This window comes from Aythya marila (genome assembly GCF_965140915.1).
Source record: "Aythya marila genome assembly, chromosome: 29".
Taxonomy (NCBI): Eukaryota; Metazoa; Chordata; class Aves; order Anseriformes; family Anatidae; genus Aythya; species Aythya marila.
Window position 1 is genome coordinate 207,439 of NC_139070.1, and position 15,029 is coordinate 222,467.

The 15,029-nt window shown below is 45.1% G+C and overlaps 1 protein-coding gene across 4 annotated transcripts in view; it reads left to right on the forward strand.

Annotated features, from left to right (window-relative positions):
• The first annotated feature begins 80 nt into the window (after positions 1-80).
• Positions 81-15,029, forward strand: part of ASH1L (ASH1 like histone lysine methyltransferase) — a 58,225-nt gene continuing 43,276 nt past the window's right edge. For 2 of the 4 annotated variants that reach the window (XM_082781045.1, XM_082781046.1), the window contains exons 1-2: positions 81-248; positions 7,756-8,278. In XM_082781045.1, coding sequence (XP_082637171.1) covers positions 7,856-8,278 — 423 coding nt within the window. In that variant the 5' untranslated portion in view covers positions 81-248; positions 7,756-7,855. The remainder of the gene's footprint in view (positions 249-7,755; positions 8,279-15,029) is intronic. The other 2 variants (XM_082781044.1, XM_082781047.1) reach the window with 2 other exon arrangements.

The following is a 15,029-nucleotide window of genomic DNA, read 5'->3' on the forward strand; positions in this document are numbered from 1 at the left end:
GGGGCGGGGCCTCCGCCGGGGTGTGGCCGCGGGGGCGGGGCCGGGCGCGGGGAGGGGCGGGGCCGGTCGCTCTCTCGCGGAGGAGCAGGAGCCGCCGCCATTTTGGTGTCGCTGCCTCGGCTCGGAGCAGGGCCGGAGCGGCGGCCGCTGGGTCCGGGTCCCGCCCTGGCCCCGTCCGCGCTGGGCGGCCGGGAGGATGCGGCGCGGAGGAGCCCGGCCTCGGCCTCGGCCGCGTTGTCGCTGACACGGTGAGGAGCGGGCGGCGAGCGGGGAGCGGGGAGCGGGACCGCCTCAGGCCCGGAGCCCGGGGGGAGGGGAGCCCGGCCGGGAGCCGCCGCGGGGCCGCCCCGCCGAGCACCGGCGCCCGGGCCGCGCCGCCCCGCCCCGCCGAGGCCCTGCCGGAGGGCTCGGGGCGGCCCCGGCGGCGCGGCCTGCCCGGGGGGGTTGGATCCCCGGCGGCCGGGCCCGCGGCCGGGCCGGGAGGCGGCGGGAGGGGAGGCTCCCCGGTGACAGCAGCGGGGCCCGCGGGGCGAACGGAGCCCCGGGGGGGGGGGGGCCGGGGGAGGCCGCCCGCCGTGCCCCCGGTAGGGCCGGGCCGGGCGGGGGGCGCGGTGCCGCCTGACAGCTGGGCCCGGGGGGCGGCCGCCGGCTCGCGGGGAGCCTCCTCGGTCCCGGGCCCCGCTGGGCGCTCCGTGAGGCGGCTGTGGAGGAGCGGGCGGCTCGCGGGCTGCTGCGGGGGGGGCTGCGCTGCCTGCGGGCCTCCCCCCGCCCCGAGTCGTGGTGAGAAAATTTCACTTCCGTTGCGGTTTTAATCCCGTTCGGTTTCAGGGGCGGTAATCTGGGATTTGTTGGGTCCTCAGTTTGACGCGTTTGTCAGAGCAGAAGCCAGCGCGTGTTGCTGTCCTTTTCTTTGTATTAGATAATCCCCGCACTTTGTAGCTTCTGCTTTTCCCCCTTGGTTTTGTGGTTCCTTCACCCCGTTAATTACTTAGCAGAGAACCAGAAACAAGTTGGAATGTGGGTTCCGTGCGATGGCCTCAGGACACAGATTCGCGCTCTTGGCAGTTGTGTGTTATCAGGAGCAAGTCAGAGAAACCAGGCAGTGGGATCTTGCCCTGGCTTTCCAGTCTTGTCAGTAGAGTTTGGGGCTGCTGACCCTGCTCTGTGTGCGGTTAAATGAATTTTCTTTGACTTTACGGCCATACATTTACATGTACTTAGTTTTCATTCTCCAGAACAGCGTGCCCTTTTGCATCTTGTGTTATTTGTTTGGGTTGTCTTCCTTGTGCTACTGGAGATTGCACCTGCAAAAGCAATGCTTTCTGTGAATGTGGGAGCGTGTAAGATTTTGGGGGTTAATCCTGAAAGCTTTGTGTTTCATATGGACATCCATGAGGACCTGGAGACCATCCCTGGTGTTTCCGGCTCTGTGTGAATGGAGTTGTTCTAGCAGCTGGTTGAACATATGGGTAGAGATGGGCTCTAAAATCATCATCTGTTTGCCTACTTGAGTTCTTAAGAAGCATTCTTACTTGAAAATGAAAGCTTTGGTAGCTTTTGCTAAACTCTATAAAAAGTAAAGGCAGACTGGCAGGGAGGGCTCTCGTGCATCTTGCTTTCAAAACTAAAATTATCCCAACTTTTTGGACTCCAGTTACATTTGATTGCTACACGCAATCAACAGTCATCTGAAAAACAGTTAATGTTTAAGTGCTAATGAACAGCAAAACAATTTAAGTCATAGTTTACAAAAAGAAGAAACTTGTTTTAAGTTGTTTTCAGAAGTTTAAACTCTCCCTGAGGATACCAAGAGCAGTTTCAACACTTGGTGCAAGATACAGCCTTATTGATAGAAGCTATAACGCTGATGTCAGAGAAGAATGGAGATAGCATGTGCAATTAAATGGTGGTTATTCTGAAATAGGTGTTGTTGTCGTATGGATTGTTGACTTGTTAAATTACTGCGCTGCCAGTGGCAAGAAGTGGGCTTCTGCCATTGTGGACACATCTCTTCCACCCCAGTGAGATCCTGTGTTCATTTCACGGCTTAAAAAAAAATAATAAATCCAATACGCAGATCTACTGTGGCTGTTCTGTGAAAACAAAATCTTTATTTGTTCCTAATTTTCTGTATCACAGCCTTACCTGTTCGGCATCTTGGCTCACGTGGTTTGTGTGAGCGTCCTAGCACTGGCTTTTTGGCATAACCAAAGGCAGCATGTCTTGGGTTTAAGGCAAAATACTGGCTTACTACGTCCTTTACGTAATTTTTTACTATGTGGGTATAAATGACAAGTTGGAGTTCAGAAAAAGACATTGAAAGGCATTAGACCCAGGGATGTACCTGTTGGGAAGCTCCTGAATCACAAATTTAGGGGCTGGGAGAATACTGTAGGAGGATTATCACAACATACGTTGTTCGTTTGGTTGGTTTTCATGCTTTTTCGAGGCAGTGTTGGCCAGTGTTGGGACAAACAGTACGAGGTGAAATGTGTGTAGTGTTCAGCAATTACAAATTAATTTGCATATCAGTAATAAAACAACAAAATTATCAGGCAGGTCAAAATTTAATTTTATGTTGCCAAACTCTTCGGTTAAGAAATCAGAAGAAATCCTGTATCTCCTTACAGAGCTGTTCTCCCACTAGTACATCCTTCTGAAGTGCCCTCATGTCTGCACTGTTTCTCCCTACAAACTGCAGGTCCCGCCACCTTTGGCCGTTCCCGCACGAGGTCCCGACTGTCTTTGCCACTGACACTTTTGCAGAATATTCATTCCTGACAGGACAGGGGTTCTGTTATTTTATGTCCGTCAAAAACACATCCAGCAGATTATAATTGTAAAATATTTGTCACTTCATATTAAAAACAAGCAAACAAAAAAGTAATTTTATTTTTGGCAAGTTTCTCCATTTCTGAACTTTTGTAAAATACTCACAGAAGTAATCCCAGGTCCTTGAAGTTCTGTTTCAGTGACCTCCAATGATCTGTGTTGCTTCTTGGGGTACATGATGTGGAGGAATATAGTTTTTTGTGGGTTTTATGGCATTTTGCTCTCTTCTTGTGAAGGAACTTCTGAGCGTAGCAGCTTTCTTCAGTAGCAGAAAAGAGAATTCATGGAAGGCTTACGAGAAGGACTTGTGGGAGTCCATACAGCTATTAGAAATATTCTGGGATTTCAAATTTTTGATTCCGGCAGCTGAATTTTTTACATGTCCACTGGAACTGAGGCAATGGAAAGAGCCAAAAGAAAACATCTTTCAAATATAAAATCGCAATACATTTACATCAACATAAGAGTAACAGAAATGAAGATGGCAGAGGAAAAAAAAATCTCATTTATTATAACTTGGGGGGGGGAGCATATCTAGGAGCTGACGGTAGAAGTCAACTCTTGGCATTTTTTCTGGAAGAGCAGGGAGTCTGAAAAACTGAAATCCTAATGGCTAACAGGCATGAAGGGCTTTGGATGTGTCAACGTGGGAATAAGAATGAATAATAGGAATTAAAACTGTATATGAAATTAGAAAGGCCATTAATGCACACCGTTTAGTTGTAGGGACGCGTGTCAAAAGGGACGTTAAAGTGCCTCCTAATGAATCTTTTTTGGTGAGCAGCGATTTCAGGACTGATTTGAGATCTACAGAACCTACTGGGTGAGGGCCTGGAAGTTCATTTAGGGAGCTGGGTAGGCATTTAGGGAAGTTTGTTTAGGGAGATGGATAGGCTGAGTCTTGATTATTGTCTGGGCCATGGAGAGGTTTGATCCTGGAGAGTTCGTAAGCTAGCAAACCTGGCATTAGCCTCTGATCCTATGGAAGGAAGTTGTTGGCAAATGCGGATTAGGTCTTGGAGTAGAGTGGGACGAGGCAGTTGGTTTCATCATGCTGAGGCTTTACATCAGAAACATGGGTATTGCTGTGGAGAGACCTGCAGAACATGAGCAGTGGGAAGGGAATTGTTGAGCCGAGCTCTCGGCCTGGTGCAGAATGCCGTGCTGCGTGGTGCTGCTGGTACTTCCTAGTCCTAGAAGTTAAGCAGCGTGGTTAAATGACAGCACGCAAGTTTAACAAATACTTGACTGTGGGCATGGGCAGTCAGGCTCCACTGCTTTAATTCCACGTGAATCTTCTTGGGCACACTGCATGGGATATGCTGCTCTTCTTGGAAAGCTCCTGGTAGTGCAGGATGTGCAGAGATGTCTTCCAGGGGTCGGCATCATCGAAGCAGGTACTTTGGAAGTCAATAGTCCGTTTTTCTGACCTGAAGAAGCCTTTAGCATAATAAAAGCCAGTCTTTGCACATAAATGGAACAAATGTGGAAAGGGAAGACACAGATAAGTACGTTATATCACACTTTTGTCTCAAAAGTACTGATTTGTCAGAGTTTTTGGGGTAAATTCATTGCAAGCTTTTATAGCCGCCTCGGAACTGGCACAGAACAGCAGAGTGGTTGAGGTTGGAAGGGGCCTCCAGAGCCAGTCCTTGGTGAACCTCCGAGGTTCCTCTCTGCCTTGGCTCCAACTGTGGCTGTCGGGTACAAGTCAACCAGCCCAGACATGAAGAGTACTGCAGGAACTGTTGTTTCTTAGGAAAAGGGGAAAAAACAACAAAAAAAGAACATGTGCAGTGGTTATCAAACACTAGCCAAACAGAAAGCACTAAGGCAGGGGGACAACTCAAGACCCAAGGTCCAGCCGTGCACACCTTGAAGACAATGACAGGAAGCTTGTACTTGACGTAGGGAAGAAAAAACATTATTGGGATTCGACGAGATGAGATCTGCTCATCGTGGTTATGAAAATGATCAAATTGGCAGACACGTTTGCTATGAATTAGCGTAGGGTAATTGGAGAGTCTGAGAGAAGAAGATTACAGTGATCAAGGCAACACGATGATTAGGTCCGGGATTAGCATTTTTGTTGTCTGTTTAGAGAGGAATTAATGGATAAATAAAATGGCCTACCACATGTTTATGAGAGTCATCAATTTTGTGACTCTGTTTCTTGGGTAGTTGCTGATCTGGCATTGCCACGCTCGGAGGTTTTAGCCCCGCTCTCCCTTCAGCCTTTGATTGTGAACGTGGTCTCGCGGTTTGCAGCACTGGTGTCATCCTCCTTCTCCTCACAGCCTCGCTATTAAGTAAATACGGAGCCAAATGCAGCAGTGCTGTGTGGTGGTGTTTCGGTTTAATTTGGTTTCAGATTCTAAGCTAATTAATTAATGATAATTGTAAGAAAATGACTGAAGGTTTGTGGCTGTTGTGGACGATAGTTACCGGACTAGAGAAGGAAACGTTTGTGTGAACATCGACGTGAGACTTGCATTGGCTGGTGGATTCCCTCCTTTTCTTTAATATGAATAATAAAAATTTGTGTCCTGGCTTAGAATTACCGTACTGTTGGCCAGTTTTCCTTTGTTCATCAGCATGTAGGAGAAAATCCTCTTTCCCTTGATCTGAGGTAGCCTAATGGCCTGAACGTTGGGCCTTGGCCTGGGAGCTGTCCCCAGCTTGCTTCCTAGTGCTGCTCTGTTGATTTTTTATTTTTATTTCTGGTTGTAAAATGGGGATTTTATCTAATTACCTCTGGTGTTCTGAGCAACGATACCATTTTTGTTTTTTGGGGGAGGATGTCCTTAGTTGAAAAGTCATAACTGTAAAAAGAAATCCCTTTTAATAACACGGAAATAAGTCATTTTTCTCTGAGAGTGTAGCTGGTGAGGCCCAGCTTCGTGGCGATTTCCATTTTGTGTTCTGCCCCCTGTAATTCTGGTGTCTGACTTCCAGCCTATGCCCGCTGCAGCCACCATTGTCCTCCTCAGGACCACCTTTCACACCCCTTTTCCTGTCCCCTCTATACTTCAGTGCTCAGTGAGCCACCTCCCAGTGCCAGGAGGCCCGTGGGCCATATGTAGGGTGGCTCTGGACCCGTTGGTTTGCGTGCCGGTGGGCTGAGCCCCCAGGAGGCCGTGTGTCCGAGGGGTCTGCCGAGCTCGCTGCAACCGTTGAAACTCATTTTGGAGCTCATTGAAACCACGGCAATCTTCTCATGGCATTGTTACAGTTCAGCCTTAATCATGTAGAAAAGAGGAACAGATCGTTCTGCTCGTTTCATCGTTTCCCTGCCCATGGCTGGGGGGTTAGAAGCAGATGATCTTGAAGGTCCCTTCTAACCCAAACCATCCCACGATTCCACGGTCGTGCTGGTTTACCTTAATCCTATAGAATATAAGAACAGAAGATCATGCTGCTTTAATTCCTGTAATGCTCTTTTCAGTACGTTGATGGTTTTTTCAGGCCTGCTCCTTATATATTTGCATCTTCAAAAACGATTAAGGTATTTAAAGGCGATCTTCTTGCAACGCCCCAAAGGTAAAGAAGGCCGCCTGCTGGCTTGGTTCTCTTTCAGCCCCTGGAGTCTCCGAAGGGAGAGCCTTTCCCTGGGGGGGTTGGTCTGGGACACCGCGTGTTATATCCACGGGCTGGGTGAGCAGGTGGACGGCGTATTGCCAGAGCAGCAGCAAGACGACGACGCGCTCGCTCGGCATGCCGTGAGGCTGCATGCGTCCTTGTGCCATCGTCGCGTTGCACCAGGGGCTGCTCTCCTCCTGCCCTCATGCTCATCCAAGCCCGGGTGGCACTCGTGTCCCTTTTCTTACATCGTTCTCTAAATGTCAGGCTGTGGTGCCACGCGTGCTTTTAGTTTGGCCCATGCACACAGACCTGCGATTTGTCCCAGCCGGTAGTCATCGGTGCGCCTCCTTTGTGCCCTTTGCAGATGCTTTCTACGATGCTTTTTGTTTTCGTGGATAAAAGTGTGACGGGGTGCACGGATTTGGTTTGTTCTTTGGCAGTGGGGGAAATAGCAGCTTCTGGCTCTGTGGTGGTCTGTGTGCAAGCACAGGAGGTGGTGCTGGCACTCTGCTCGAGCAGTCTGCCAGCCAGGGACCAGGAAGCCTTGCAGTAGCAAGGTGATTAAAGTAAACTTGGCTTTAGTTCTTAGAGAATTGGAGATGAAAAAGTTCCATCAGATGTGTTATTTGTCGTAATTTATCTTATGACAAACAGGTTTATTATACATACATAACAGTGTACCAATGATAGGTAGAAGGATGGACTTCCCTGTTTTGGTACACCTGGAAGCACAAATTCGTGTGACATAATTTTTTTCCTGTTTTCCCCTTTCCCCATCCTTCTCGGATTGTGAAAAGTCCTTAACTAATACGCAGATGTTGCAGTGTCTTTGAGAATCAGCGTGTACTTGGGTTAAGCCTAACTTTCCTGGTGGCTCAGATGGTTAAACCCCCAGTGTTTCTTATTTTTGCATGCTTTATCATAGGTTTCATTGGCTGCATCTGCATCATTCCTTAGCTGCGACTAGTTCATTTCATTGGGGCAGGGTGACAATGCTAGAAGTAGCAGGGTACAGATTTAAAAAAAAAAAAAAAAAAAAAAGTTATTTCGTGATCAATATTAAAAGTCCTAAAGCCTTGATCATAATTAAAAATGCCTCGTGGGTGAATTGGAAAGTATATGATAATAGTCATCTATTTTTGTTTTTCAACTATAACTTAAAATTGGTTTTACAGATAAATTTTATTTTGTAGTAGGTTACAGGAAGGATTGGTGTTTTTGAAACTTTAGCTGTTTTTCTGGAACTTTCGGAAATCCAATTGCTTTCTAATCATTTTGAATATTTATTTCACTTCTGCTGTAAAATTGAAGTTTAATTCTGCCTTTATTTTCTTTTTGCAGAGTGAAAGATGCTGACTGCCAGTAGTAGAACAGATCTTCTGCGGAACATATTTCTGTAAATCTTCCCTAAAACTACCCGAAGGCATATATTCCGCCTGTGATGGACCCTCGGAATACTGCTATGTTAGGCTTGGGCTCTGATTCTGAAGGGTTTTCTGGGAAAAGCCCCTCTGTGGTAAACATTGGCACACTGGTAGGAAAAGGAGAAGTAGAGCTAGAAAGCTGTACCAAGGAAGAAGAAGACGGTGAGAAGAAGAATCGGGAGGGGAGCAGTGCTGACAATGGGAAGAACGAGGGTCTAACTGATGCACAGCAACAGTTTTCAGTGAAAGAAACAAACTTTTCAGAGGGAAACTTGAAACTGAAGATTGGTCTTCAAGCAAAGAGAACGAAAAAGCCTCCTAAGAACCTTGAGAATTATGTGTGCCGGCCTGCTATAAAAACCAGCATCAAGCAACCAAGAAGGGCACCAAAGAGTGGGAAGATGACAGATGAGAAGAATGAGCATTGTCCTTCAAAACAAGTGAGTAGTGTTTTTATTTATCAAGTGTTTAGCAAGTTAGAGTAAATTTAAACTCTGTTTAAAAGTTTTTAGCAACTCTGCATGATCATGTTCTACTGACTGCTTTGGATGTGACCTCTGATAATGAAGTTAGAAATGGTTTGATTTAGTCCTGATTGAGAGATTTTGCTCTTTCACAGCTTTTCAAGTTTTTTTAAGTAGTAATGAAAAATGATGTTGACTTGAGGTGAACCTGAAAAGCAACAGTGTAATTTTAAGCCTCTTGTGTTGGAGATTTTTATTTTTTCCTCTGTTTAAGTCAGACTGTGTATTTGCTGTATTTGTCTCTATAGTATTTGAATAGACTATTTGAAACTTTTCCAAATCTGAAGTGAGAGCCCTGCTTCGGGGATGTCTTGTTTTCATCATCATCATGACACAACAAGTAACAGCAGCTATAAGAGAAAGGGGGAGCAGGAGAAATGACAAGAACTACAAATGTAGTTGCATAGATGCTAAATAAAAAGGTTCCCTAAACCAAAGATCGTTTCATTGCTCCAGCCTGCATCCTGTTCGTCACGCTGCCTGTGTGAATTCTGTCCTGGCACATCTTGTAAGGCACAGCCTACCCAAAGAAGGAAAATTCCTTTATTTTGTACTGAGATGATGTCTCTCTGACATACCCAAGCTTTTTTCTTTTGCCTGTCATGCCCATAGTTAAGTTTTCCTTCAGGAAGAGCATCTTCAAGGACAAATAATAATCGATGCTCTTACAGTCCAAGTGTGCTGTATGTTACAAGTGATGACTCAAATGACTTTTTCCAGGTTCTACTGTACAACTTCCTTTCCTTTCCTACATTACCAACAGAAAGGATTTTTTAGCCAGCCTACATGATACGGGAAATTGTCCAGCAGAAGCGGTACGCTATGTAATGTAATACTTTGGCTATGACAGTCTGGAATACCCGGTCACTGATCTCTCTTTACATCCGAATCGAGGTACTTCTTGTACTTAGAACTCTCTTTTTAGGAAAGCCCTAAACCGCTAAGGATGGAAACTTCTCCACTCCATTAATTGATCATGCCCTGGGATTTTTTTTACCAGAGAGAATAGTTAATGTTGGAACTCAGATGGTGACAACACGGATTCTTCTTCCTTGACATCTTTGTATACTGGATTTTTCTCAAAAAGATCCGTCATATTTCAAATGGAAATTAGAAATTTGGCGGGTAAAATCAATTACGTGGAGTTCCTAGTCCTTTTCAGATGGATGTCACAGTAGATGATCAATGGTCCTTTCTGCCCTTTTATAAATTTCAAAACTATATTTCATGCTTTCAGTAGTACCCTTTTTTATACGATTTTATGTTATCAGTATGTTGTATCATAGATCTGGTGTCAATTTTTCATTCCAGCAGTTCTAAGTGGAGTTACTCCTGCTACTTGTCTGGTTAATAACCTAAGTGTGTAGCATAGAGAAATGCAGGTCTGTCTCTATGATTCAAATGCTCCGTGCTTAAAATAGTTCCAAATCCCTGACTAATGATAATTCACTTCAGATACCCTACTCTCCCTGTAGAATCGTACCAAAGTGTTTTATTAATTCTTTAACTCCGTGTGTCCCCTGATAGAAACGATGGTTTACAGCATCCTACTCATTTCTAGCAAGTGATGAAAATTGTCTTTCTAGAAACAAATGGCAGACGTGGTTTAAAACTATTGCATGTTTTGAATATGATACCCAAGGGATTTCTTTTATCTTACTGCAGTGAAATAAAGCAAGCTTCAGCACTGAAAATTACGCTTTGGAAAATTAAATTGATCCCTTAATCTTTCCTTTCTGTGGAGAGGATGTAGGGGGAAGCAATTACGTGGCCAGCTCAGGGCAAGGTGTGACGAGCTGTTGAGCTGTGAAGCCAGGCTGTCCGTACTTACAGGAGGAATTCAGAACTTGAATGACAATTTAGCACTTGCAGTGTACTCAGTTAACCACTAAGACACAAGCAGTGCTACTCCTTGCCTGGGAATATCAGTGTAAAACATCAAAGTAGTAGGAAAATACTTTGCGCTTCCGTCTCTTTACCTTTACGCTTCTTTCTCAAGCTTGCTGCTGAAAGGACTCCTACATCTTGAGCAGCATCTTCAGCTGCTAACAGAGGGTTTCCCTCACTTGCAAAGAGTGGGTTAGCTAGAAGTGGGTAAGCTTGTTTAGTTTGTCTTCCAGAAGTGTGTAAAGACAGAGCTAACAGCCTGCTGAAAAGAACTGGGCAGAAAAGAAATGGCAAAGATTCCTAGGTGCTAAGAGGAACGGGGTTAGAAGTTACTGTCATAGTGAAGCAGTGCTGAATTTGGCTTTTCGCACCACGTATAAAACTTGGACCTCTTTGATTCAAAAAAAAAAAAAAAAAAAAAAAAAAAGTCCTGTGACCAACAGGCGTTGCTGTATGGCTAGTGCACTTCTCCTAAGCCTGAAAATGGGAGCCCCAGACATAAATACAATCTTCCACTGGTTTTAACACGAGAGGTGTCTGAACAGCTCACCTGCGGATACGGGGTGGGTACAGACAGCAGCACAGCCAGGTTGCATTACTGAAGTTTTTGAAAAAAGGAAGGCAAGAAGTGATAGTAACAGCTGAAATCCTAAAATACTCATGGTAAAGGAGTGGAGCAAGATGCAACATGCCCTTTTGCTCCATCTTCTTACTCCTTTGTAAAACTGCTGAGTGCAGCGTTCTGTAGTGCCAATTTTTTTGCTGTTGGTGGCTATGATGATTCTGCAGTGATTGATTATAACCTGTTAGTTAACAATGCAAGTCTAGTAACTGTATGTCCACATAGGATACTTAAAACTTTAAATGCAGATCAGTGCAAAATTAACAGTAAGAGCAATTTTATGAAAAATTATGCATTTTATAGTTGTTTGGGGTCAGTCTTTTGTTGAATAGAGTTTTAATCCAGGCAGTCATAGGTAAAGATTGCACAGGAATAAATGTTTTAGGTTTTAAAGCACAGAATGAGTTTTATCATGATGTAATCTAGAGCTTCTTAGTAGCTTGGTGCCTCACTGAAACCTCCTATCTGAAAGGCAGAGTAATGCAGAGCAGCTCCAGGACCTTGGCGCAGGTTAACCCAGGAGGCAGCTCAGCAACAGCTGCTGGTGGGGAGACGATCAGAAAGGTGAAAGTGCACGACCTCGTGGGTTGAGTGAGGTGAAAGCAGTTCACCAGGTAAAGCAAAAGCCATGTGCCCATGGAAAGCAAACCAGGGGATTCATTTGCTGCTTCCCATCGGCAGGCAGGTGTCTGGCCATTTCCAGGAAAGCAGGGCCCAGCACAGGTTCTTGGGAAGGCAAACACCATGGCTCCGAACGTCCCTTCTTCCTGCTTTTCCCAGCTTGTGCTGTGCAGCATGCCACGTGGCACGGGTATCCCGTTGGCCAGCTGGGCACCCTCCCGTATCTCTGCGCCCCCCCAGTAGAGAAGTCCTTGCTCTGTAAGCGCTGTCCAGCAGTACCAAAACCATTGGTATGTTGTCAACGCTGTTTTCATCATAAATACAAAACGTAGCACCATACCAGCCATTAGGAAGATGTGGTGGTTTAACCCAGTGAGTTGAGATAAAGACAGTTTATTAAGACAGGAAAATAATAACAATAATGATGATAATAGTACTACTACTAATAATATATACAAAACAAGTGATGTACAATGCAATTGCCCACCACCCGCTGACCGATGCCCAGCCTAACCCCAAGCAGTCCGGCTGGCCCACCACATCTAGCCCCCCCCCGTATATTGTTTAGCATGACCCCAGATGGCATGGAATACCCCTTTGGGCAGTTTGGGTCAGCTGTCCTGGGTCTGTCCCCTCCCAGCTCTTGCTGCACCCCCAGCCTGCCCGCTGGCAGGACAGAGTGAGAAGCTGAGACATCCTTGGCTTGGTGTAAGCACTGCTCTGCAACGATTAAAACATCAGCATGTTATCAGCACTCTTCTCATCCTAATCCAAAACATAGCACTCTACCAGCTACTAGGAAGAAAATCAACTCCATCCTAACTGAAACCAGGACAGAAGAAAATTAACTCTACCCCAGCCGAAAGCAGTACAGATTTTTAATTGGAAATGCATGTAATCCAAGAATTGTACTGGACTTTCATATGGCCCGGGCTCTGCGTATTGCAGCGTAGAGCTATCAGAGCAGAAGCTTGGCGTGTGTTCTTGTTTGCAGGAATGTTAGGTGAGTTACAGGGATGAAACTCCTAGGAGACGTGAGATATTTCTTTTTTTTTTTTTTTTTTTCTGAGTGATTTGTTAGTAGTGATCACCAAACTCCATTAAAATTTAACTTTAAAATTTTTCCAATATAAAACTGTACTCCATCATTTCAGAAGGTGAGATAGGGCTCTTTATTCTGCGGAACCACCAGAAGAGAAAAGTGAAATGCTGTATGAGCTGCACGAAAGGCAAGCTTCCCACACCAGGGACAAAACGAAGGCATGAGACTCGCTGCGCATTTGTGGAGCTGCATGTGAACATGGCCAAGCAAACCATTGAAGCTTTGAAGTGCTGTCCTCATCAAAAGCACTCTGTAATATGTTGTGGACTTCAGATTACTCCTTTCCATGCAGTGCTGCGATTGTTTGCATAATAGAAGTCATTTCATGAAGGACTGGCACCTTTTTGTCACTCATGTGTTAGGATACCAGGGCTGCGCCCTGCCCCCCAGCTCTATGTTTTGTGAGTACAAGGGTGGGTGAACTGGGGGGGAAGTTTCTGAAATGTGACGCTCCTGTGTAATTTACATAAGATTGCAGCTGCCACAGAAAAGCTGGGCTATGTGCCAAACTATTCTCTGGAGACCACAATCTTTTTGCACCACAGCTAAAAACCAGGAGCCAGTACGACTGGTGGGTTTTGTTCTGGTGCTGCAGCAGGTTTGGAGGCATCCGACCCCTACCAGTGCTCGTCAGCACCCTCCCCCAAAAGGAGCACTTCGATCAGTTACATATTGCTCCGGGGATATCTCGTTTATTTTCTGGAAACACACTTAGGCTGATAGGGCGGTGGTGGTAACAGCCAGTGGAATTTAGCTTCTGGTCCATCACGGATTTTAGTGGGAGCCTAGTAAAGATCTAGGCCTGATCAAGGCTTGACTCAGATAGATGGGGTGACCTGTTTTGTCTAGTTTTTAAATAACTTCCTTAAAAATACTTACAATTGGTATTTATAAGCACTTAGGCTATGGCTGGTGCTGGTAGAGTTGTACTGATGCTGGCTTAAACTGAGACTTGCTTGATTTCCTCAGTACGGGAGCAGCGTATTCAGATGTTTTTCTGCCATTGTTACTTTCTGAACAAAAAAAATCCTCATTATTCCTGAAGTTCATGTCTGTGCACTGCTTAAGTTTAATTTTTATCATCCTTTTACAGCAGTTACTCTTTCTTTATGATACTCCTTAGTGATAGCGATACCTCCCCTTCACTTTAACAGAAACTTTTAATAATACAGAATTGCAAGAAAGAGCTCTGAATCTGTGCTTTTTTGTGTTTTGTTTGACCACCCTTGGAAAGTGGTCCAGGGCAGTGGGAGTCCCAGTCCGTGGATGGATTTCAGAGCAGTGGGGACATGGGACTAAGGGTCACAGTTCAGTGATGGGACTCAGCAGGCCAGGTTGATGGCTGGACCTGATGATCTTGAAGGTCTTTTCCACCCTGATCAGAAAGACTGCTTTAATCCTGCTCAGTTAAGATCTGCAGTGCTCTGCCTGCACCTGCGGTATGTCTGAGAGCCTTGGCTGCAGTAGTTGGATTCCAGGTTTGGAACCACTCTGTGGATCGTGCTGACTCAGTAGCTTCCAAGTAAGTGCCAGGCGGAAAGAGGCATACTTCTGGCTCTGGCTCTGCAGAAAAGCAGTAACTCAGTACGAGGAGTGCCTGTTTATGCACTGCAGAGGCTCTGACAGCTCAGGCAACACATGTTACCCAAGCTACATCTTCCCATCTCTAGAAAATAATGTGAGGCTGAAAGCAGCTTGCAATCCTCTGTTAAAATCATGCTGGTGTTATCTTGCTAAGCAAATACTTCATTCATTTCACCAAAGTTTGCTATTTATCAAATAATTTCAGAGGAATCCAGGCTATATCTTTCTTCAGCATAATTAGATATTTGCCAACCATAGTTACAATTCTCTAAAATGTAGTTAATCTAGTGCTGACTGTAATTAAGTACAGTAAATATTTTACAATTGTCTTATTTTTATTGAAGAGAGATGGATAGGTATGGCATTGATGTCTTCTGCTTTACATTTAATCTTTGAGATAGTAGATCCTATAAAGTTTTCAAATAGTGTGTGCGTGTAATTATCTTGTAAGGGATGGCGGTCTTCCATTTTTAGGTCCAGGTTGGAGAGGCTGTATCCCATACATTAGAAAGATGTGCTGGGAGCTATATGTAAAAAGAATGTCCTTCAAAAACAACAATTAAAATATATTATTGACAGGTTCCTAATAGGATTTGTTGAGGTAATGGATATTGCACTTTTTTTTTTACGGAGTAAGTTTCAAATTTGATTACTTTGCAAGCTTCGTTTACTTCACATTCTTCACCCTCTCCCTCACCCCATACAAACAAAATAATAGTTTGAATTACTTTAGTACAATTAGCAGTCTTTTCTGGGGAGAACTTGGTACTACATTGATTGAGAGTATCATGAGACAAGATTGAGATGTTTTAATATCAGTAGGGTTTGGTAGGTTGTTTGTGGGTTGTTTG